The following is a 26,434-nucleotide window of genomic DNA, read 5'->3' as shown; positions in this document are numbered from 1 at the left end:
CACAGAGTTTTTAACTGTGATTATTATATATATACTGTAAAACCTCTAATTGAATGCCATGGCGCTCTATTTTTCAACCCTTTCTATATGGTGGTGGTAAATAAAGGTGACGTTCAAATAGAGGTGGCGTTCAATTAGAGGTGGCGTTCAATTAGAGATTTCACGATATCCTTCACCTAAGTGACTTTGTGTCGTTTGCTCGTTTACTACCTTGGGTTAATTGAGGACAGATAACAACTCCAAAACTTGATCAAGATTATTCTGGTGATTTTTAGTAAAAGCCGTAATATTATATCAATATGCCCTCAATTTGATTTAGTATTATTTTGAAACACTCTTTATTGCACTAAAGTATACATAGGATTGGATACAAATGACGGTTCAGGCTTTCATGTTTTATTTTTGATAAGAATTAACTCCGTAAAACTGACTACATATACAGGAAGAACACACGATCAAGTACCTAATAAGATCAGTCAATACATAAAGTTTGGGCAATGCAAAGACATGTAAGGAACTTTCAAGTACTTTCATGCTAACCAAAGCCACTATGCGCTTTCAAATTACAAAAACAAACCCCATTTTGAAAGTTATCAAAAAATCAGTAAGTGAAAGATGTAAAATGTATGCTTATTTCCATATTCAGCAGCTAGGGTATAAGTACACGCAATGTAAATTTCAAAATGCTGACTCCTACTAACCTAAACTCAGAATGGTTCTCTCTTCACACATTTGTCAAAGTATCTATGAAACTTTATAAAAACAGTAGATTATGGCTTTAACGATGAGATGGTAGTACTTCAAGACTTCACCTCTGTGACTCGAATCCTCATCTTTGCACAAGCAGCAGTACTGAAGCAGGAAATGAAGCTAAATGTTTTGCGACGGGAAAATTGTTTCTATTTTATAAGCTTTAACTTTAGTTTTTGATGTCCTATTACTTCACTACAAATGTCTCACCGATTGTCATTTAAAAACAACCGATAAGATGAAAATTAGCAGCTACCATAAATATTTAAGTACTATGACAATTTCACAAACAAGCCGAAATCCTGAACCGATTGTCTAATGGAGTCTTGTTGGTTAATAGTGCCATCTTTACCAAGATAATACGTTAGTTAAGTGTTTGGTTCAAATGCAAGTAGTGGCGCTAAAAAAAGTCTTTTAGGCAAAATGTCATTAGATCAAGGACTTATAATTTTTATGTTTAGCGTATCATTTATGAAAGTTTTTTTCATCATAGCAGTCAGTCGACAACAACAATGACTATGTGGATCTAATCCAACATCTCCAACCAGTTCTTTGTCAGCTGTAGCAGCCTTATTACTAAACAATTAATGGTGGTACAAAGTTGGTAAGGTGGTTTCTTTGTATGATTGAGAAAGGTTTCAGTTTTTGACAAGCACCTTAATCTCATTATTTGGTGAGTTTTCAGGTGGGTGCCTAACACTTATGGAGTTTTTTGTTAGCATTTTTATCCCATCTGTAAAACACAAGCTTCTGTTGTAGTAAAAGAGCTGCAGACTTTTTAGCGCCTCTGCGTGTATCAGCACCAACCATCTAGTTAACCTACTCTCTTAGTAAAGTTGGCACTGCTTGATCAACAAGACTCCATTAGACAACCGATTCAGGATTTTTATTTCGAAAAACCTGCGAAGTTGTCAATGTGCTTAAATATTTATGGTATCTGTTAATTTTCGTTACATCAGTTTGTTTTTAAAATGACAATTGGTGATAGGCTCTTGGACATTTGTAGCGAAGTGATAGAACATCAAAAACTAAGGTTGAAGTATTTAAAATAAGATAAAGTAGAAGTAATTTCACAGTACTAGCAAAATAAATCTCAACACCAAAATAAAGTTTTATTCACATCAATCGGTATAGCTTGTGGAGTAGTGAATAGAGAGAAAAAGAATGATTGCTCAGCCCATATTTACTTGCAATAAGCTTATTGATATGTGATTTATCGTATGCATGGCAGCCTTGGAACTCATTGCTGTTACAGCAGCCCTTGTAGTCAGTCTATTCAGGGTCTGGCACAGGTCGGTGTTGAATCATAAATGTTCAATGAGCTTAAAATAACAATTTTATAAGTTTAAGTCAAAGTTTTATTTGTAATCTGGCATTTGGATTATCTCTATGTGATTTAAAACAAAAATGGATGGTACATGCTACCGGACTATAAATTAGTCAATAGTTAGATAAATATTTTTGTTTAATTGTCAGGACTATTATGATAAAAGTAGTCCATATTAATGCTCTTTGTGGACAATACCTTTTTACTTTCCTCATTGCCTTAAATTGTCTCCGTCTGACATTCAGCTATTCTGACACATCTGACAGGTACTTCACTGTTTACTGTACAGTTAGATGTTATGGCACGTACATAGACAGTTGCTCTGACACATCTGACAGGTACTTCATAGTTTACTGTACAATCAAGCGTTATGACATATCTGGCTAGCACTGATGACATGTGTTATAGTTGATTGAAAAGCTTTGTGTCTTCCTTGCAGGAGGAGTTTTGTGGAGGTGGCCAATGTCTCTTGGCTAATATGTCTGCACCAGTCACCCTGGGAGACTCCGGGCAGAATTCAGGGTAAGTAGTGTTTGTTCTTGTGTAGGGAACTTTATAGCTTTTGTAGCAATAATGTAAGTCACTTAATACTTTTAGCTTGGTCCACGTGTAAAACATGGCAGGCATTGAGTTTCAAAGTAAATTGATTTTCCAAAAAAGCAGCTTGGCTAACAACCATCATACAGTTACACGTATGAAAGGGAAAAACTTTTAAAAATTTCCAAACTCAGTTCACAACTATCGGTTGTAGTTTTCTTCAGTAGGTGTTGTCGTAGCTCTAGTTAGAATGCACCTCCTAACAGTTTTAAAACTTTTTGCTGACGTCATCATTCACCATTTTCACCATTTCCATCAATGGAATAACAGAATCAGCGCAGCGGTTTTAAAGTGTTCACATGATACGATAATTACAAAGATTGCTAGGCTAAAATACTACTCACCCAATTTTTATGACCTTGAAAGCAAGGTTGTGTAAAAAGCTCGTTTTGGAGTTGTTTAAGCTTGCCTTTTTTGCAACGGTAGAGTCAGAGCACCTGCAGTCTGCTTCAGCACTGTCAGAGTCCTTTATGTTGAGATAATTACCTAGATAACAGTTATATAAAATAGAGTTCACCATCACAGTAACCTAGGCTAGAGGTCAAATTAATTTTCAATGGCTTGCTTCTTTGTCTGTCTACTTTACTAGGTGAAGTTAGTTCTGTTTATGAGAGAAATAGGAAATGGTAAGGTCAGTTCTGTAAACAAGATTAATCCAATGACTGAACAGTAAACATATACACATAAAACTTATAGAGTTACCTAATTAATGTGAGCCAACTCTTTCTTATGTCTATGCTTTAATCTAAGACTGATATATAGAGCTAGTAAATGTCTAGTTGTATTTATATTTGTATGTTTATGACAAGAGGCTGTCTACTGTATGGTTTGTGTGTACTAATAATTTTAATGGTTGATAATGCTGCACACAGAAATGGGGCCTCACATTTCCACACCAGCCTTTATCACTCACACCATTATCGACAGCCACCCCATTTACCCAGAAGGCTTCATCTCATCCTGTGCACGATATTCCAAGTAGAGATCTCACCAGGTGACAAGTGAGTGGCATGTATGTAGTTGTCAATGGCAGCTGTTTATAGCAATATGTCATAATTGTATGGCTGACATTAGGCGTAGGTGTTACTAGGTTAGAAAATCTGTCCATTACCTACAGAATCCAGTAATTGGGGTTACACTGTTTACAGATGAAACTGCTTGGTGGACAGATTTTCTCTGTGGGTTTGATTGGCATTGCCTGCAGGTGAAGCTACAGTAGAAATACAGATTTTTACTTTAATAACTAAGTCAGAGTGGTTAATATTGTTTGCTTATAGGGCTAAACAGGTAAGGCTTAAAGGGGAGGCTACATATCACTTGAATTGAAGTTGTTGAACTGAGCATATTTTAGCCTAAGAGACTTAAGTTGTTGAACTAAGCATATTTTAGCCTAGGGGACTTAAGTTGTTGAACTGAGCATATTTTAGCTTAGGGGACTTAAGTTTGCGCATAGTTGTCATACAATCCTGAAATAAAACTAGGAAGTTAATATAATTCTAGCCATTTCCTGTCTTCCATTTGTTGTATTTCGAATCACAATGGAGTCATTTCTTTCTGCAAAATAAATTCATATAGTAGGTACTAATTGTATTTATATTATATATGTTTACTTACACCAAGTTGTCCAATCAAATGCAAGTGTCAGATGCAACTGTCCAAACTAAGCTGAGCATGTCTGAAGTCATTCTGTTCCAAGCTTTCTGGTTTAATTCACTTCGGAAGCTTTTGTTATTGGAGATGCACTAGCCAAGCTGACATTGCCTGCAGGTGGCACAGTTCATTAGTTACAACAAACAACTGGTAAATGTATGATGTCACTCACCAGGCATTTGAACCAAGCTCTGTAAATTCTACTAAACTTTGTCATGAGAGTGTGCAAAGGAATGGAAGCTCTTGTCTTGCTAAGTGTTTAAGTGCTCTGATAAAAAATGCTGTTTGTCACAGACACACAGAGCCTCTTTTGTGTATATATAAAATACGGCATAATAGCTAGTCTATGGCGTTAGATGATGCTTTTACTTCCTCCTTGCCTTTCACAGTTTTGTTTAATAAACCTGTTAATTCATGCTTTCAGATGCATTGTGGGAAAGTTTATATTTGTCGTAAGTGTCTTCCTCTCATTGGGATTCCTCGTGCTAACGCTGCTCTACACTGTCTATGATATAAAGAGTGCTAAGACCACGCAGACTGTCACCACAGGGCTCTTCGGTGCCTTCATAATCCTTCTATGGTTAGTCTACATATGTTACCTCTATGGATATTTCGGTTTTTGAGTAATAATATAGATATAACAGCCCTTGTATAGAGACAGACATAGATAATAGGTGCGAACACAGTGTTAAAATAAAGAGTTGGATGCCTGTGTATGGAGGCAGGCATAGGCATAGATAGTAGATGTGACGCAGTGTTGAAATGGAAGAATTAGCAGCACTAGTATCTGTAGTGCTATGAATAGTGGCCTTAGTATCAGCAAAGGTTATTTAGGAATAGCCATAATCATTCATCCTTTTTGCATACATGAATATTGTAATTTATGTGATCTGTTGTCAGGAGCATACTTGAGGGCATACCTATGACTCATGACTATGGTATGTTTGAATAACTAGGCAGTTAGATGAAAACATAAATTGAACAGGATTGTTTCTGTAATCTATATTTTCGACCACAGGATAGCCATGACCATCTACGGCAATCGGCTAGGCAAGAGAATTCTCAAGAGCGCAACCTTTGTCGATAGTCTCCGCGTCCACTCTAAGACGGTGTTTAAGATCCCAGCTACACTCCTTCTCTTTCTAATGGGCCTAGCCGCCCTAGCTATTGAGGGTTTTAGGTATGAACTTCTTGTCTATGATTATATTTTAATACTTGGAAATTGTTACCCAAGTTCGGGGTTGTTTTCTTTATTTGCATGAAAAGTAAACTGACATTTCTGTGTCGCTTACTATAGATCTACCACAAAAATCAATTTAATGGTAGAACAGTAACACTCTGTTACTTTGATTGTCAGTTGGTTGAAATAATTAGCCTGGGATTCATGTTATAAGAACATATTCATTCTTAGCCGGGGATTCATGTTATAAGAACATATTCATTCTTAGCCTGGAATTCATGTTATAAGAACATATTCATTCTTAGTCTGGGATTCATGTTATAAGAACATATTCATTCTTAGCCTGGGATTCATGCTATAAGAACATATTCATTCTTAGCCGGGGATTCATGTTATAAGAACATATTCATTCTTAGCCTGGGATTCATGTTATAAGAACATATTCATTCTTAGCCTGGGATTCATGTTATAAGAACATATTCATTCTTAGCCTGGGATTCATGTTATAAGAGCATATTCATTCTTAGCCTGGGATTCATGTTATAAGAACATATTCATTCAACAAAACTGAAATCTCACCACTAAAATGTTGTCAATGATTTATTTGTCATACATTATTGTTGATCACCGTCAGGAATCTTAGCCTCGGTGACATTGCATCACAGTTGTGTTTTGGTAATGTACGTAATATACATCGATCTAGTATACCTGAACAGCCAATGTTTAGGTTATATACATGTAGATATATTCATAGATATAATAAACCCTGTACTATATTTATGGATTACTGTATATATGGGTCTACTATATCTATGGCTATATCTGTAGAGATGGATAAATCTCATTGTCTGTCAATGATTTGGTCTGTCCAGCTATAGCTATTAGAATCTTGGAATGAAAAGCTCGCTTTGTGCTGAATTTGAACTCGTGAAGATTGCAACCGCATGTTTGTAAACCAATCATCTAACTACAAGTCTACAAAGGCTCTTACGATATCATTACTCTTACTGTATACCCTTTTCTCGTTTGCACACGCTGAATGACGTATTAATTGATACGTTGCGCCCACGGGTACGATGTGCCTGTTATAAATTTTTTTTGCTCAACTAAGAAACACGATGCTTTTTCATCTTCGCCATACTACGGCAAACTGTTTTCCGCCATACGATATCAACAATGATTTTTCTCAAAATTAAAATCGGGCGATTGTTGTAATGATTACGATGAAATAACAAAAATGTCGATATGCTGTTTTGCAGCTATCATCGTTATCTGTTGTAGTAAAAATGAATGCGCAAACAGATAAGTGATAAAATTTCAGGTACAAGTTTGAAGTTTACTAAAATAAATAAAAAAATAAAATACATACAAAAGCTTTCTATAAGTATGTGTACAGTAAACTAAATTCATCTAAGTTAGATTCAGCGTTTATGTTACACATCTGTCTCGAAGGTAAAAACTCTCCACGTAGTACACTGTAATGTTAAAAATTTCCTGCAGATCATAACCACAAAATGCTCTAAAGTTATTGTAGGTACCTATAGTTACTAATGTAAACAATTTGTTTTGTTACTTTTTTTAATGATGATGATTTTGGTAATTTTCCCTAGGAGGTGATTGCATTAGATAATTACTATGGGTTTATGTACCACTCTATACGTCTATACGATATTTTCGTCTTATGATGCCGACACGGAAACAAACTAAAATCATATAATTGTGTACCAAATAATTTTTCATTGTAATCGTAGCAACACAGACTATATTTAGCCATTACTCGCTAATAATTCCACATTTAAACACTTTTACAGTTTTATTTTTTCTTCTAATTTATTTCAACATAACACGTTTTTCATGATATTAAATATAAAAGTTACAAAAAGGTTTGAAAAAGTTTGAAAACCTTTTAAAGCTGTTTAATTTTTTCTCTTAATTCATTTGAACTGCACACAAAGAAAACACTTATAAACACTTGAAAACACTTATTTTCTCGTGATATGAAGTGTAAAAATTAGAATGATAACTGCTGTATATGTTAAATACATAGATATATAAACCTAGATTGGCCAGTAATAGCTATTCCTATCGGTTGCCTTGTCAGACTTAAATAGCATGATGTAACGTCATTGTATTGTACCTCACGCTTGACTGCACTGCTGGTAACAATGAAGCTTATGAGTAAAATTTGACAAAATCACATTTATTTTCACATAAAAATCTTCTTGGATACATAATCCAGTAAACTAAAGCAATTATGTGATAATATCTGATAACCACCTTAGATTAAAACTATAAAATGTATGAATTGTTGCACACAAATCATGAGCCATCAGGGCTTTATTTGCCACCCTCTCCTATCCCTATTCTCTCCTTTCCCCTTCTCCAAAGAAGAAGTGAGAAGGGGAAAAGAGAGAAGGGAGAAAGGAAATGGGGGGGGGGCAAATAGCCCACCCACTCAACGAGCCAGACCCTGGCTAGGTAAATAGACTAATATCATGCTGAACTAAACATGACTAAATATGATGAGTATGCAAGAATGTCTTAAGTCAAAAATGAGACAGAATGATTATTTTACAGCTGGCTATGTAGCTGGCTAGGTCACCAAAGCTGAAATGTAATGATTGTATCACTAGCATCGTAGATGTTACCAACTATGATGTAAACCAAGCAACGAATTCCCTAATCACAGTTTAGAATCGTGGTGGCTTGACTTTGTCTTCGCCTGTGGTGATTGAGGCTTGCAACCACAGTGAGAAAGCAACGAGAGTGTTGCTTAGTAGTGCTGGATTGGTGAAAAACTTTCCCAGGCTAGCACTAAGTGCTACCATGGAGAAGTTGCTGAGGTTCAACATCATGCTATTGTTTAAAGGTTGACTTGCAATAAAATTCACATTACAGTTATTTGGTATCAAAAGATTCACCATGTCTTACTCTGTTGTGTTGTAGGTGCCAAATATGTGGAAATGTGATTACAAGCTCTTAAAAGTTAAAAAACGAACAGTTAATCGCAGCCACACGAGACCGCCGTAGTTTGGATTCGCTTTCCCAAACGGCTCAAATAGGACGTAGTTGGTACAGGATGGTTTCTGTTTACACTTTCATGCAACCTCATTTGTCAAAATATTTTTATAAATATACTTCACGCATTCAATAAAACCATGTCTATTGTTCTTACGCGTCTGTTTTATCGTCATTGTAATGCTGTCACTTTTAGCACTGATATCTTATAACTTACGGTAAAAAATCGTTAAACTTTTTAACCTTAGCTCGAAGGAGTACATATCATTGTCTGATAATCATGACGAGCCTGTTGGTCACCTGTGATAATCGAAAAATGCTGCAAAAATTATCTTCGAAATATTGGGTCACGCGATCAGGTGACGACTTGACGATTTAATAATGCCAAAACAAAACTGTAAAGTAGCGAGCATCTATATTTGATACGGGGTATTCGGTAAAACCCGAAGTGTTTGTCTTAAACTAGTGCTACGATAAGTTTTATATTTAGCTTGTTATTGGCTTTTCAATTCACGTGAGAACATCACGTGACCAGACGATAACCAAACTGTAATGTCTACGTCATCGAAATAAAGAGATTCCAATCTACGGCGGCTTTTCGTTTTTGAGCTTTTAAATGTTTGTAATCATCTTTCCACGTATTTGGCACTACAACACAACAGAGTAAAACATGGTGAATATTTTGATACCAAATAACTGTAATGTGAAATTTGTTGCAAGTCAACCTTTAAGCTACAAAGAACGATCCACCTCAATACTATTGAGGCATTTACAATGAGGGCATCCTGAGGAATTTAAAAGCGCGTCTAAGAACCTTCAATCCAGCAAATTTATTTTATTTTTAGTTTCTTTCACTAATACCAGAAGTTTTAGGGAAGTGATGGATTTTTGTTTTCCACTATGCTGGGTTATCTATTTCTATATTTGTAAAGTATTTCTTAACTAATCTTTTGTTGATTATAATAGCAGTTGAAAATAAAATTTGTAATAAAAACACTAGCCAAATCATGCCATTAATCTATCACCCATTGAATAGCATTGATCCACCAATGTCTAGCCATAAATTGTAGATTGCATCTATAAACCAAGCCACAAAATATAATGATTGGTGTGATAAGGGTTTCTTCTATCTCAGTTTATTGATGTAACAACATTAGGCTATTATAGAACTATCTCTTAACCTTAAATGAATAAAAAATCGTGCTGACCCGGTCCGACCCGATCTTAGCCCTCATTGCTGACCCCGAGTCTGGTCCGACCCTGCATTCCTTGGTCTCGTTCCAGCTCTAGCTAAGAAAGCCGTTGGTTCCATTTCCCTGATCAGATCAAAACTTCACAGGCTCATCATATTTAGTCATGTTTAGTTCAACATGATATTAGTCTATTTACCTAGCCAGGGTCTGGATCTTTGAGTGGGTGGGCTATTTGCCCCCCCTCTCTTTTCTCCCTTCTCTTTTTTCCCCTTCTCACTTCTTCTTTGGAGAAGGGGAAAAGAGAGAATGGGGATAAGAGAGGGTGGCAAATAAAGCCCTGATGGCTCATGACTTGTTCGCAACAATTCATAACTTTTATAGTTTTAATCTAAGGAGGTTATCAGATATTATCACAGAATTGCTTTAGGTTACTGGATTATGTATCCAAAAAGGTTTTTACGTGAAAATAAATGTGATTTTGTCAAATTCTCCTCATAAGCTTCATTGTTAACAGCAGTGCAGTCAAGCGTGGGGTACAATACAATGACGTTACGTCATGCTATTTAAGTCTGACAGGCTTTTTCCCTATTGGCCAATCTAGGTATATATATCTATGGTTAAATAAAAGTAAATTTTCTATCCAAAGACTTTTGTATTACCTGGGCAATGCCAGGCATTCAACTAGTTTATATATATATAGCATTGCGCTCTGTTACCTCCCCTTATTTCACTTTTAAACCATTCAAAAGTTAAAATATCTCAATATTAAAATAAAATATTTTGACACTTTTTGTTGCTAATGACTTACATCATAACTCAAGCCAGTAATAATAGCTGTTGATATTAGAGCCCTTTAAATACAGGTATAAAATAATGGTTTCTCTTTTTATTAAATTATTATAAATGGCCTATCTTATGAAAGGTCAGAAATGTATGAGACACGTTGCTGTCTGTTTGCAGATCATACGAGTTCTACTGGGACATGAAAGGATGTGTGAAGGTAGACCTGGATGGAACCATTTGCCGGGTGCTTTTCATTTTTAAGGTTCTGCAAATGATCACTTGTCTTACCTTTAACATATGCATTGCTGCGGCTGTCCTCTCTATCTGCAGAACCCACACAATAGGTCAGCATACAGGTCACATGATGGCCTCATTTTATATATGAGATTGTTCTCGCTAGTATGCTATGTGCAAGTTGCCTTGATTTCTAAATTTTTCTCTCTTCTCTTTTCTTTCTTCTTTTTATCTCTGTATGCTTCAAGAATTCATCATGACTGACACAACGTAATAGATATTTGTGGAAAAAGAGACAAAGTTCATCTTTATTTATAGAGATAAAGATGATTTATAGAAATCTAAGATGCATTGCCTTGCGTTCGTGATCCTAGCTCAGGCTACTTTTTTATTTGCTTTTTTTAAATATCCGCCCACCAAACCTACATGTATATAGTACTAGCTGTGCTACCCGGCGTTGCCCGGGTAATAAAAAAGTCTGGACAGAAAATTGATTTGTATTTAACATATAACAACATTTGCCATTATAACTTTCAAAGTACATATCATGAGAGAAGTGTTTTGTGTAGTTGAAATAAATTAAGAGAAAAATGAAAACAACTGTAAAGGTTTTAAAACTTTGTCAAACAACTGTAACTTTCAAGCTATTAGCCTGGCACATTGCCAATGGAAAATTGCAGTAAGCTGCTAGGCTTCTAATGACGGTACTCCTTGACATTGCGTCAGCATTGTTGTCCAGCTGCAGTTATTCTAATAATAGCTATAGCTGGAATGCAGACAGACATACGACAAACGGACATTCTTTGAAAAAGATATATAGATATACCTGTAATATAAGATATCAAATGATATGATCTTTATTAAGTTAAAAAGGTAGACAACCAAGACATATTACTGTCAGACACCTATCAGGCCAAGGTCAAGTCAGTTCAAACCCTCAGATTTGTGATTTCTAAGGTAGCACAGAATGTAGCATTGAAGATGGAGTTTTTTTCTTCTCTTGTTACTCAGCATAAGATGGTTCATATTTATGTACACTAGACATGGTACAGTTATGTTTTTGTTACTAAAGGTGAGCCGGCATACACTAGAGGGGATACAGTTGTTTTTGTTGCTAAGAGTGAACTGGTTTATACTTTTATTACTAGGAGTAAGACGGTTTATACGAGCTTTGGAGATGGATGGACATACTTGTGAGCAGAAGCACAGACAACGATTCCTTAAGATGCAGTTTGCAGCTTCTCACAACCTCAGCGGTAATCTTAGTGTAATATGCAAACACAAAAAAATTATTTGTCATATTTATTTCAATGTCGGACTTCTGCTCTTGAAATGTAAAAACCTGGAATATCCTTTTTAATAAGTGCTGTTTACTTTGTATTAAGTATCAGCAAAAGCACTTCTACTGGTAATTGCATAGAGAAAAATCTGATCTAAGCCATAAGGTCATGCCTAAATTACTCTATGCGCAGAGATGTACCTACCTGAGCAGTGCTATAGAGAGGAGTCAGATACAGACAGCATTGATGGAGAGGATGATCAGCATTCACTGATAACCTATGTTCCTAACACCGCTTCAGTCAGTACGGGGAGTATCAATGGGGATGTCTCTTCCACTGCTTCAGATTTAAGACAGCCAGTTAGTTTCTAAAATCCATCAGAGGGCATTAACATAGATTAAAACACACTCCGTGTATTTCAATATTTTTTATACATTATTATTAATGATTAATCACTATTATTATTGTTATGATACAATGTGTTGTAGAAACGAGAAGGAACTGTATTAAGCAGAGATGATATTTTGTTTTCTTACTGGAAATTGTCTGTAAGTATAGCTGATTTATTGTGCTGTGCAGCATCATGTGGTACTTCGTAAGATCATGTAGTTCTCTGTAGCATCATTTGATACTCTGTAGCAAGCATCGTGCGGTACTCTGTAAGATCATGTGGTTCTCTGTAGCATCATGTGGTACTCTGTAGCATCGTGTAATGCTCTGTAGTATCTTATGGTGCCCTGTTGCGTCGTGTAGTCCTCTGTAGAATTTTATGTTGTTCAGCAGGATTGCGCTGTGTACTCAAGTACTGCGTGGTGATTCACCAGGTAGAGGAGTGTTTCATATCTGTCTAATCATGAGGTAATCTCTCTAACTGATTTTAAACCGAGCAAAGAGTGTGTTTACCCTCTACTACTTTCTGTGTTTTATAGAGTCGGATGCGTATGACGTCACGTGTGATTCAACGCTGGACTGGCTCTTGGATAACCTTCACTATCCTCTGGCTGCTAAAGTGGATATTCGCATGGCTCAACCACCCAGCCACTTACTTAGAGATTGCACTCTTCATTCTACCACTTGTGATGTCTGTTATCATTTGCACCGCGTATGGGGAGACAAACTCCGAAGCAGTTAAAATAGTCTCGGTATGTTCTATTCTTTAGATTATGGGCTTACGCTGCCAATAATGATTACCGAAATTCGTTTAAAACTGGTTATTATTTGGCATTCCTCGCGTTTCCATCCTTTGAATTGGTTTGGAGTTGCTTCCTCTCCAAACAATTCGAAGCATGGAAACACTAATAATTTTGAGCAACTAAAATTGCATTACAGAGTAACACCCAGGCTTTAAATCCGTAAGCATCAGCTGATAGTTATAGATGATGCAAAGCAATCCTACACACATGTAATATAATATTGTCTTCTAAAGTCCAGTCAAAAGGTTTATCCAGGTTTTATAAAAACAGCAAAAGTTTTTTGTAAAATGATTGTCATAAGACAGTTGATACCTATTCAATTTGTTAACACCAATCAGAAGTTGCCGTAAAACCTCTAATTGAACACCATGGTGCTCTATTTTTCAACTCTTCCTCTATAGTGGCGGTGAATTGGAGGCGGCGTTCGATTAGAGGTTTTACGGTAGTTATAAAAATAATTTCATTGTAGTAGGTGAGTCAAAGCTATACAGAAGACAGGATGTTATGTATGTTTACCGTTATGATAAATTACTGTTCTTGACTTACATACAGGCATCTACAAAAAATGTACATAACAGGCATACACATATATATACATAGATATGTATATACAGAAGTATACATATAAGCATCTGTGTATAGATATATAGATATAGATAGACATATACGTATAGGCATATATACATATATGCAGATATATACATATGTTGAAGTACACATATTGTATATATGCATGCAGACTTGTACATGTATATATACAGTCACAGTAATGAAATCACCAACCACATTCTGAAATCGTCAACCACATTCTGAAATCGTCAACCACATTCTGAAATCGTCAACCACATTCTGAAATCATCAACTACATTCTGTCTCCATGATGCCTTGTCATGTTTAAAGCTTATCTAAGTATTGATTTGAAGGAATAGTGTAGGAACACATACCGCACTGTTTCATTTCTCTTAGTTTTCACTATTTTTAAATATTACTTGTATTAATTTTGTTGAGTTGCTACAGAAAGCATGTAACTTTCATTTTTCATAACTTGCAATATTTAAAGTATTTTTTTATTTTTGCCGCTTTTTTATTCTAATTGTCAGGTTTTACAATTATGTTTAAAGCCTGCATTTTGTTGATTCATTGAGAATGTGTGATCATACGCAATAGACATTGTCTGGAGTTATCATATCGGGAACACATTAAATCAGTCATAAAACGATGTCTAGTTTCCTAGATAATTGGACTACTCTATGGATAAGTTGATGATAAATATTTTCTTTATATTTTTGGTCTATTTTCTCATGTTTGTTTATGTTTGCAGTGCATCACTCCATTGCAAGATAGACTCGATATGATAAAGACTCTGCCATGCATTGTCATAGGCATGACACTTTACAACCACCCGCTTGTACATGCCAACATTCTCACCGTCGTCGCTGGCCTTGGTCTAGCCCTCTCTTCCCGAATGATATTGGATGAGTTTCTCCCTCCTAGTCCACATAGTTAACCTCCCTGATGATTTGACTGTTCTTTACCCATCATTCTTAGTTTTTCATATGATCCCATTGGTCAGATTTTATAACCCACCAAAGTTTTATCTTTTTATGCGAGTGCAATATTCTTCATGTTATTTTATATCCAGGTGCTTTATTTGTCATATTATGGCATCCGTTATAATCTTTAGTCAGAATAATGAAATATCAATTTTGTTTCACTGTTTATAAAGCATTGCTAAAAAATGCTAAGAGTAGATACTTTACTGTAACTGCAATCCGTTTTATCACTATCATTCACATAATGTATATATCTGTAATATCAATGTGTTAATAAAGGTATCTTCCTCCTCAACAGTTGTTGAATGTTGTCAAGATAGTGGGAGCACAACTCCTTTTTCATGTTACATATCTCATATTATCATCAGTAATATTAGCATGTTAATAATGGTCTCATCACCCTAGTCAGTCTCTGTAAATTGACAAAATGATGGGAGCATAACTCCTTATTTACACTTTCAAATGTTTTTTAAATGGTTCAATTATGTGCTTGGTTGCTTGATAGTGTCTATAGATTATCCTGTGCATTTCTTCGATGCGAAACAACTATATTGTCACTTTAAACAAAATTCTAATTAAATATTTCAATCATAGGAGATATAAACAGTTGCGGTGACTCTTAACCTCACCTAAAATAACGTTAACTAGCACTGTAAGAGAGGATAACTCTAACTATTTAAAAATTTTATGCAGTGGTTAGCCGAGGTCATTTCAATTTTATATTCCCAAGTCTTTAGGAGTGTCAGTTCTATTTGCTGTTTATAGGAGATGAAGGCTTATTATTGTCTCCTAAACTAGTAGCAGTAATGTGCGGTGTCATATAATTATGAAATCAATTATTATAATGATAATTATAAATGATTATTGCTCATCGTTATATCGTGCAGTGCTATTTTTTAAAGTGCCAACCACAATAAACATGCATATTGGTTAGATAGATATATAGATAGATAAATAGATAGATAGATAGGTAGATAGGTAGATAGATAAATAGATAGGTAGATAGATAGATAGGTAGGTAGGTAGGTAGGTAGATAGGTAGATAGATAGATAGATAAATAGATAGATAGATAGATAGATAGATAGATAGATAGATAGATAGATAGATAGATAGATAAGATAGATTTAACCCATGCAACTAAAAATAAAGAATATTTAAGCAAAATTATGTGTACTGGAAGAAAAAGCTCTTTTTGCATAACTCTGCTTTACAATGTAAATTGGCAAGGTGTTGGTATCTGATATAAGGTGTAGTTGAATTTAAGGGAGAAGTAGTAATTTAATGGATGGTCAGTCAGATTGCAGATACAACTTGAGTATTTTAAACAGCAAATATCTAAAAACACATTTAGCTCCTCAGCAGGTTAGATGCTGGTCGTAGCTGTCAGTATTAGGTAGCCATAACCCTAAAGCATGTTTGAAAGTGTTCTATTTTTCGTTATCAGTCTATGGTACAAAAGGATACCAACTTGATTCTACCATCTCAACTACAAGCTGCTAAGTTAAAGAACAATTCATGCCTTGCACTTATTATGTCCACTGACTACTTCTATACCAGTTTTCCTTCACATCATTATCAACTAGCCACAAACAGAGACAAAATAAATATATTGTATTGTTTCAATGACTACACTTTTGTCCAATTCAGTTTTGTGTAGCAAAATCGACAGCAATGTTAAAATAAAAATAACAATGTATAAAAACATGAAAATAAACTAGCTAAGAAATAAATGAAACAGATGTTAAACGATAGCAAAATTAACGAGTGCCCGGCCAGGATCTATTCCCATTTCCATTGCTATTCCCGTTGTTTCCTCCTACATTATTGTTTCCGTTATCATTGCCATCATCGCTGCTGCCATGATTTTCATTGCCGTTGTCGTTACCATTTCCACCACCATTGTTGTTGTTACCATTTTCATTTCCATTATCTCCGCTGCCTTTGTTATTGCTGCCGTTTTCGTTCCCATTATCTCCTTCACCATTGTTGTGGTTTCCGTTTTCATTTCCACTGTCACCACTGCCTTGGTTTTCGTTCCCATTTGCATTTCCATTGTGTCCAGGGCCATTGTTAGCATTGCCGTTGCCATTGCCCATTTCTCCTTGACCTTTGTTAGAGTTTCCATTATCATTTCCATTTTCTCCTCCACCGTGGTTGAGGTTGCCATTACTGTTGCCCTGGTCACCTCTGCCCGTGTTGTTGTTTCCATTCCCATTGCCATACACTCCAAGTCCAGAGTTTTCGTTCCCATTGCTAATACCCCTATAACCGCTTCCAAAGTTGTAGTTGCCATTGTCATTTCCTGCCGGTCCAGACCCGGTGTTTCTATTTCCGTTGGCCAAACCGTTTCGACCTCGACCTCTGTTAAAATTGCCATTTCTGTTGCCACGAAAACCAGACCCTTCATTTTCATTACCATTATCATTGCCACTGTCACTGTTACCCTCATTGTTATTTCCGTTCACATTTCCATTTTGACCATCTCCAGTATTTGCATTTCCATTTCGATTTCCTTTTGTTCGTTTTCCTTTGTTATTGTTTCCATTGAGATTACCGCTATATGTATATTGTCCAAAGTTAAGGTTGCCATTATCATTGCCGTTATAAGACGACCTCCCAGTTCCTACATTATTATTTCCATTTCCATTGCCACTATCTCCCCCTATATTAAGGTTTCCATTGTTATTTCCATTGGTACCATCCGTGTTGTTTCTGCCATTGTTGTTGCCACTGTCTGCAAACAAGGATTTGCTTCATAAATGTTAACAATCTGTAAACAATTAGTAACTGTTAACAAATGTGTAACAATTGTTAACTGCTAAGATCTATTTAACATATTGCTAACAGCAAATTGTTAGCTGCTGACAGCAAATTGTTAGCTGCTGACATTCATTTAACAGTTTTTAACTGGTAGAAACAGTGTATGAATTTTTTCCGACAATAATTTAACAACTATCAGTTGTTAACTTTAGACAACTGCATAGCACATTAACTGGTAACAATCAATCAGAAATTGTCCTTTCATAACTCACTTTTAACAATTATTAACTGTCAGCAAACCATCTATTAATGCAGTGGTTTTGAATAAGTGCTAATCAGGTGCTTGCAAGTTTGTGACTAAATGTCTTACCTCTCTTTAGGCGTATCAATGGATAGGCAGATACTAGTACCAAAGCTGTACTCAGCAGTATAACACTGACTGTTTGGTTCCTAAACAGAAAGTTACATACGTGTTTATAAACGGACACCAAAACTGTGATATAGAACTACTGTTGGCTCTATAAATACGATTCCTACTCGATACTTGCAAGAATGCAATTAGTTTCCTATTTGGAGTTGTCATTTCAAACATTATTCTGCAAAATTGGAATAGCAAACGGTTATTTAGTGACAAGGTATTCTCATGAGGTGACAACTCCAAGTTATCAACCAAGTTGGTTCGCTAAAGGCTTGTACGCATCATCACAGTAATGCCACACTACATTAGTGATCCTCTGTTATAACCTTGTTCACATTATCACAAACCCATCCGTGTTTACATCAGCAAATAGACTGCGGCATAGAGTTCTCACTAGGGGAGAGTGGGGTAAGTTCAGCATTGGAGCAAGTTGAGCATTGCCATTTCCTACCAACCATGTGCTTTGTTGTTTACATTTGTGGCATGATTTTATGGCCATGAACATTACATCCAGGTATTTACAAAACACTGTGTATTTACAATTATTTACAATTAATTTGTAAATAAATATTTACAAAATACAAATAGACTGTAGCATAATGTTCTCGTTATACAATGCGGTTGTTGAAACGATTACTGTAAATACTAGTCCCGCAGCTACTGTTATGAAGGTAAACATAGATTAAGCATTCCGTCACAACCAATCATCATCACTGAAATAGCACACGTTACACAGACTGTCGTGGATGCTCGACAAAATGTTGGGAAAGTTTGACAGCTGCAATGCTTCTTAACATATCTGGCATGTCATCGGTCTACGGTGTCCATAGTCCACGAATAATTGCTGGGAGGACAACTTCAACCTATTTCAATACAGTGTGAATCAGCCTTAAAGGTTGTCTTGCAACAAAATTCACATTACAGTTATTTGGTATCAAAAGATTCACCATGTCTTACTCTATTGTGTTGTAGGTGCAAAATATGTGGAAATGTGATTACAAGCTCTTAAAAGCTCAAAAACTAAAAGCCGCCATAGATTGGAATCTGTTTATTTCTCTGACGTATTCATTACATTTGGTTATGGTTTTGCCACGTGATATTCTCTCGTGAATTGAAAGGCCAATAAAAGGCTCAATATAAAACTTATCGTAGCACTAGTTTATGACAAACACTTCGGGTTTTACCGAAGACCCCGTATCAAATATAGATGCTTGCTATTTTACAGTTTTGTTTCGACTTGGTCTAATCGTCTAGTCGTAATCTGATCATGTGACCCAATACTTCGCAAATCATTTCTGCAGCGATTTTAAATAATCACAGGAGACCAACAGGCTTGTCATAATTATCAGACAATGATATGTGCTCCTTCAAGCTAAGGTTAAAAAATTAAACGAATTTTTACGGTAAGTTATAAGACGTCAGTGCTAAAAGTGACAGCACTACAACGACGATGAAATAGACGCGTAAGAAGAATAGACATGGTTTTATTGAATGCGTGAAGTATATTTGTGAAAATATTTCGACGAATGAGGTTGCATGAAAGTGTAAACAGAAGCCATCTCCTCAACTACGTCACATTTGAGCTGTTTTGGAAAGCGAATCCAAACTATGCGGTCTCGTGTGGCTGCAATTAACTGTTCGTTTTTCAGCTTTTAAGAGCTGGTAATCACATTTCCACATATTTTACACCTACAACACAACAAAGTAAGACATGGTGAATCTTTTCATATCAAATAACTGTAATGTGAATTTTGTTGCAAGTCAACCTTTAACAGATTTGTGACCATAAGAATCACTTATTTTAACACAAACTGTTGTTGATATCAGAATTCTGCCACTGAAGATGTATGTGCCAATCAGCAAATTCCTGTTTGCTGATTGGCTGTTAGCTTAGTCAAAACTGTCCATTTTTGTGGGTTGTTAAATGTTTATTAAGCTTTTAAACAAATACCTGATTTAGAAGCTTTGATGAGATTTTGATTTAGCAACATGGTTAATTGTAGTACACTAATTAATATGTTATTAAAACTTTTATAAGTACTATTATATACAATAACCTGTGATATAGATACAAATTATACATTATACATAACATTATATATACAGTGTATTACAGTTTTGTAATTTTTTAATAATAGATTCTGAATGTTGTGAAATTTAGAATAAAACATTTTTTGCCTCAGTAAAAGGGTTATTGCTATATTGCTTAAACTGTTTTACACATTTTATATATGACATAACTTATATAAACATATTTTTAAACATATAAACGTATCTTTAACAATACATACATGTAAACATTATACATTTTGCATATTATATTGTATCATATTACATTCGTATTATGTTTTATTATAGTAAGTTATAATAAATTATATCGCATTATATCATATCATATTGCTTTATATTATACAAATCGGCTCTTACATTACATATGTAATATATTATACTACATATGATATTATATCATATTACAACATATCATACCATATTATATTGTATTGTTTTAATTGTGTTCAATCTCATTTTTAAAAATTTCATAGACGCTGTTAGTCGTTAAATCTTATAAAAAATACTACTGGTTATACCAACAATTAAAGTGGTTTAGTTGCAATGAGAGAGCCTCATGTTTACAACTTTATCATAAAGGCCCAAAGAACACAAAATTGTTCAGGTTTTGAGCCAGCAAATATCTTTGGAGTATTATGTGTTAGTTGGATTTGCTAGTTCACACTGCTAGTCAACATAGGGCAACACAACTCCTACTTAATCTGAAGTCAGAAAAAGGCAAATCTCCATCTGCATACCTGGAAAGCTACTTCAGTTGTGAAGGGGGAGCAATTCTCAAATATGTATATGCCCTTCCTGACTAGAGAGCACTCATCAATCTATATGTATATATATATATATATATATATATATATATATATATATATATTTCTGAAAATTGGTCGTACATTATGTGTATTCGTGTATTCTTCGTATTGATTGTCCAGCTATAGCTATTATTTTAGCATTGCGCCCACATGCTACGACGCTTCTGTCTATATATATATTTCTCAAAGTTAGTGTGCCCATCCGTATGTGTGTCTCTCCGGCTATAACTATAGCGCACGATGACTATTTTACCAATGCCGCTACGCGTTACGACGTCCCTGTTAAGAAATATTTTTTGTAAGGCTCAATACTATATCTGGGTTAAAGGCCAATTCTTCTCACGCGGACAAATATACTGTATTCATGAGACGAGCCTCGACATTCTCTCTCCTTTCGGTCAGACAAAGTACAATATCTCATTTTTACATTTGTACCAGTATCGAGAGATAATAATATCATCGTATTCAAGGTTTTGATGGATAGCTTCTGGTGGAACAGTAATCTTTTTTATACACACACTTCTATGCACTAATTGTTATTATTAATTCAACATATTCAAGATTTTTATTTTGTTTTTTCAGTTCATAATAATTGTATTATTAACGAATCATCCTTTATTGTAATTGTAGCAAAACCGACTTAATTTAGCTATTAGTTGCTAATTATTTCACATTTATATCTAAACCCTTTAATAGTTGTTTTATTTTATTTCTTATTTATTTGACCTGCACAAAACATTTTTATCATGATATGAAATGTAAAAGTTACAGTTTGACAAAGTTTGAAAACCTTTACAGTTGTTTTTATTTTCTCTGTTAATTTATTTCAATTATACAAAACACTTTTCTCATGATATGTAGTTGAAAAGTTAGAATGGCGAATGTTGTTATATGTTAAATACAAATAAATTTTCTGTCCAAATACTTTTTTATCACCCGGGTAATGCCGGGTTGAACAGCTAGTGTTGTAATATAATTCTAAAGAGTAATTGAATTAGTGAGACAAAAAAGATCAGACTTTTAGGTGAAACAAATAGTTTCAACACTGAGCATTACAGCATCACAGGTATTAGCAATGTCAACGGGAGGTGCAAAAACAGGTATTAGCAATGTCAACGAGGGGTGCAAACACAGGCATTAGCGATGTCAGCGGGAGGTGCAAACACAGGTATTAGCAATGTCAACTGGAGGTGCAAACACAGGTATTAGAAATGTCAACTGGAGGTGCAAACACAGGCATTAGCAATGTCAACGGGAGGTGCAAACACAGGTATTAGCAATGTCAACTGGAGGTGCAAACACAGGTATTAGCAATGTCAACGAGAGGTGCAAACACAGGTATTAGCAATGTCAACTGGAGGTGCAAACACAGGTATTAGAAATGTCAGCGGGAGGTGCAAACACAGGTATTAGCAATGTCAACTGGAGGTGCAAACACAGGTATTAGCAATGTCAATGGCAGGTGCAAACACAGGTATTAGCAATGTCAACGGTAGGTGCAAACACAGATATTAGCAATGTCAATGGCAGGTGCAAACACAGGTATTGGCAATGTCAACGGTAGGTGCAAACACAGATATTAGCAATGTCAATGGCAGGTGCAAACACAGGTATTAGCAATGTCAGCGGGAGGTGCAAAAACTAAAATTAGTATTCACAAACCCCAAAAGTGTGAGAATGGCGCAAAAAAATGTTTGAACTTTTTCGTGAAATTCTATAACTTTACTGCACACTGGGAAATAAATAAAATAGACTCTCAAACTAAATGCATACTTCCACTGCGCACATTTACTAACATGTACTTACTTTTGTCTATTATAAATGATAGAAAAAAATTTAGATAAATGATTGACAAAACTGTGAACCTCCGTGATGAAGAAAAAACACAAGTACTATAATATTTAAAGGTACGCAAAAGGATAAAAATGAATGACATTATTTTTCTGTAATGTATTTCAACAAAATAGTAATAGCTACATGTATTTACTTACTTGTGCATGCTGTCTGGAGTTGCTCTGTGTGTTGTACTCAGGACTATTAGCTTCTGCAAGGAAAATATTGTACTATGCAGTCTTATGCCTGGTTCAACTATTTATTCTGTGATGTCATAAGCACCTGGTTGCCCTTGTCACTTACCTCACCATCACTTGCTTGCGCGATACTATCACACCTACTAATAGAAAGAAATATTTTTAACCAACAATCATTGGTTTGAAAAAAAGGCCATGTAAATTAAAATAATTTAAGTATATGTAGAAATTTTTAATAAACCAGTAGCTTTAATATTATATTACAAAACCTACATGTTAAATCACAATTTCACTTGGCACCAAGTTAAACTGTAAAATGTAGTCTCTTCTGGTAGCAAAAGAGATGAATCATCCATCTTTAACAGTACCTTCAGGTCGACAGGATACAGAGCGACACGGCAGAACGTAAAACGACGATTAACTCTACACACACTTAGCTATATATTAAATTCAGATGACAAATGAATCACTAGCTGGATGAGATGAAAGAAAGTATTAAAACCTAAAACTTGGAAGTACATCCAAGCACTCTCAAGCACCTGCCAGCGCCTGCCAACACCTGCCAGCACCCGCTTGAGTTAAACATGCTAATACAGTGCTTTATTGTCATTGTATCATAAGCCTCAATGTTATAAACTGCTATAAACACTGAGTACAATAATTTGAGTTTTAGTTGTTGACATAACTTTACAATTTTAAGTAGGTGTAATAGCTGTCACATGGCTTTTATAAAAGAACACAAACATGCATGTACATGAACTACCATAATCATAAAGCAATATTTGATTATAGTGCAAGATACTGCCAGATGTTACCAGGAGGTTTAGCATGCCAAGCCTTTATATAAAAGGTCCTGAGTTGAATCTCCAAACATAGCATCTCTCAACCATAGACCAGACCCAAAGTTTATATGATTGAATTATTGAATATTGAAACCATATTGAATAGTTGCTTGACCGGCTTGATGAAAAGACGGTAACCATATAGCAAAACAAAATGTCACCTCCATAGCATAAAAATCTATGTGAACGTATAGATATAAAATATACACTAAAATATAATGAACGTTTTTCCACCATTCTATCAGTCTAACAGGTTCTACTGTCTTCATTAAGATACTGAATAGTTTTGGTTGTTAAAAATGCTAATAGCAAGTTAAAACAAGTTCTTGTTTCCAGAGTTACAAGGAGAGAGGCCTACTCTGGCCTTGTTAGAATGGCGTTAGTTGTCTCCAGGATCAAAACCAAAATTGAGCTCTGACATTGTTTATACTGAAGCTGAAAAACGCTTCTTTGACTGGACACACTGAATGATCAACGCTTTTTATAAAATCTCTTCTTTTGACTAATAGATATTTCTCAGCAAAAGTAACAAATTTAAATTAATTGTTTATCATCTTTTTTATTTTTGTTAAATAAAGAAAAAATTATCGCAATGACAGATTTTTCGTTTTAGTAACTTTCCAAAGTATGAATAGTGGATTCAGGACTATCAGCATCAGCCAATGAGACACAATCAAGGTGTGAAATGTTCCAAAAATACGGGAGCTCTCTGCTTGTTAAGCTTGATTGAAAGCACATGCCAAAAGTGTGGCTGTTTGAATTGGTGCCACTAACCGAGAAAAAAATTATTTTGTCTTCTCGTATAGTTAAGTCAGCACTAATGCGCTGTCTCTAAGACTATGTTCAATTATAGAACAGATGTAAGACAACTCACAAATACATTTTAATTGTAGCCACAGTTCTGATTATACATTGACCGTTTTACGGCTCATTTGCTAAACAACAAATGAGAAAGGGCACCTGCTGTACCCCTCAGTGTAATGCTGAGGACATACTGCCCTTAAAACAGGCACGGGATGATTCACTCCTCCAACATTTAGATAAATCATGCAGGGATTAATTATAATCTATGAGATTAAACATGCCAGTGAGACTAATAAGGGAAATGTTTCCTGGTTGTGTTTCATCTTCCTCATATTTGTTGCTACAGAGCAATATGCTGGTCTCATCATATCAATTTGTTCATTAGATAAGGTTTGCATCATTAAGGATCTCAGGCTAACACAAAGATTATCTTTGAGTAGATGTTTGATAATGTTAATAAGCTAATGTTTGGGTTGAGAATCAAGTACAGACTTTAAAATGCATAGTTGGAGGAAGGATGTGGATATTAGGGATGTTGGCCTGTTGTTAAGCTCTCTGTGAAAGGAAGCCATTTGTATTGCACGCTGCCGAACTGTCTTAAAGATGGCTTCCTGTTACTTCACATCGATGCATGACTCAACTTTAAATCAAAAATCAAATGCAAAACTTATATCTATGAGACTGCATACATGCAACTGTAGTCTAGTGGTCTAGTAGTTAGCACTCTGTACTGCAACAAGGCAGGTCAGGGGTTCAATCCTCACCATGGTTACCTGGAAGGTTTCATGTCACTCTCATGTCAAGTAAAGAGACACAACCTTGACAGAAATACAAGAAGCCACTTTTGTACTTTTAAAAATGGAGATATAACATCAGGGACTACAGCAGGCTGGTTCACACTATATCACTGTATCTCAGAGTTGTCCTCTCGGCAATTATTTGATGATTATGTGCACCACAAACCAAGGCCATGCAGATGTCGGGAAACATTGCAGCTGCCAAACTTTCCCAATACGTTGCCGAGTACTCATGATACTTTGTGCAATGTGCACCATTTTGGTGATTGTGATTGGCTGTTGTGGATTGCTTGATCTATATTCCCTTCATGATAGTTGCTGCGAGACTAATATATCTTCGTTCTAGCGACCACATTGTATAATAGAATGTTATACTGCAGACTATTTAACACTGCTAACTGCATCAAAGTTTTGCAGGCTGGGAAATACTTCTTAGAAAAGTTATTAGCTGACAGATGCTAGAGCAAACGTTACATCTTCACTTTTCTAATCAGTAATGAGAGATTTTTTATGCTCCTGGTTAGTTAAGTACTATTACTAGCTGACAAAGTGTAGCAAGTTGGTTAGTTAAGTATTATTACTAGCTGACAAAGTGTAGCAAGTTGGTTAGTTAAGTATTATTACTAGCTGACAAAGTGTAGCAAGTTGGTTAGTTAAGTATTATTACTAGCTGACAAAGTGTAGCAAGTTGGTTAGTTAAGTATTATTACTAGCTGACAAAGTGTAGCAAGTTGGTTAGTTAAGTGTTATTACTAGCTGACAAAGTGTAGCAAGTTGGTTAGTTAAGTATTATTACTAGCTGACAAAGTGTAGCAAGTTGGTTAGTTAAGTATTATTACTAGCTGACAAAGTGTAGCAAGTTGGTTAGTTAAGTGTTATTACTAGCTGACAAAGTGTAGCAAGTTGGTTAGTTAAGTATTATTACTAGCTGACAAAGTGTAGCAAGTTGGTTAGTTAAGTATTTTTACTAGCTGACAAAGTGTAGCAAGTTGAGGAGTGCTTATAAAACTGTAGGTTGCTTTTGGATTACTTAGCTTAAAAAGGTAGACAAAATATCGACAAAATATCTGACATAGAATGGGGAATTTAATTCTGTGAGTATTTATAAATTTGGAGTTATCCTCTATGTGCGTCTTTTACCAAACTCT

At 35.3% G+C, this 26,434-nt stretch overlaps 2 protein-coding genes across 3 annotated transcripts; one reads left to right on the top strand and one right to left on the bottom strand.

Moving 5' to 3' along the window:
• The first annotated feature begins 2,513 nt into the window (after positions 1-2,513).
• Positions 2,514-15,046, top strand: LOC137391327 (uncharacterized). 2 transcript variants are annotated; one of them, XM_068077766.1, is made up of 10 exons: positions 2,514-2,599; positions 3,547-3,675; positions 4,749-4,904; positions 5,343-5,504; positions 10,676-10,842; positions 11,881-11,988; positions 12,205-12,311; positions 12,501-12,560; positions 12,942-13,154; positions 14,527-15,046. In XM_068077766.1, exons 1-10 carry the CDS (start codon positions 2,556-2,558, stop codon positions 14,710-14,712), a joined length of 1,332 nt encoding a protein of 443 aa, XP_067933867.1. In that variant the 5' UTR covers positions 2,514-2,555; the 3' UTR covers positions 14,713-15,046. The 2 variants fall into 2 exon arrangements, with proteins under 2 accessions (XP_067933867.1, XP_067933866.1); XM_068077765.1 differs by having other exon boundaries at positions 12,205-12,371.
• Positions 15,047-16,353: 1,307 nt separating this feature from the next.
• Positions 16,354-22,874, bottom strand: LOC137391344 (probable serine/threonine-protein kinase clkA). Its single transcript, XM_068077791.1, has 3 exons — positions 22,805-22,874; positions 17,890-17,969; positions 16,354-17,493 (listed from the first exon to the last, which is right to left on the bottom strand). Exons 1-3 carry the CDS (start codon positions 22,810-22,812, stop codon positions 16,517-16,519), a joined length of 1,065 nt encoding a protein of 354 aa, XP_067933892.1. The 5' UTR covers positions 22,813-22,874; the 3' UTR covers positions 16,354-16,516.
• Positions 22,875-26,434: the final 3,560 nt, after the last annotated feature.

This window comes from Watersipora subatra, chromosome 3 (assembly GCF_963576615.1).
Source record: "Watersipora subatra chromosome 3, tzWatSuba1.1, whole genome shotgun sequence".
Lineage (NCBI taxonomy): Eukaryota > Metazoa > Bryozoa > Gymnolaemata > Cheilostomatida > Watersiporidae > Watersipora > Watersipora subatra.
Note: the sequence above shows the minus strand (reverse complement) of the source record. Positions and strands in the feature narration are given on the sequence as shown.

Excerpts from the sequence above, each read along its gene's own strand:
- LOC137391327 (XM_068077765.1), top strand. The coding sequence starts at position 2,556 with ATGTCTGCACCAGTCACCCTGGGAGACTCCGGGCAGAATTCAGG. Across the intron at positions 2,600-3,546 it reads GACTCCGGGCAGAATTCAGG|AAATGGGGCCTCACATTTCC; the intron begins GTAAGTAGTGTT and ends TGCTGCACACAG. Across the intron at positions 10,843-11,880 it reads CTGCAGAACCCACACAATAG|GAGTAAGACGGTTTATACGA; the intron begins GTCAGCATACAG and ends TTTTATTACTAG.
- LOC137391344 (XM_068077791.1), bottom strand. Across the intron at positions 17,494-17,889 it reads ATTGATACGCCTAAAGAGAG|ACAGTGGCAACAACAATGGC; the intron begins GTAAGACATTTA and ends CCTTGTTTGCAG.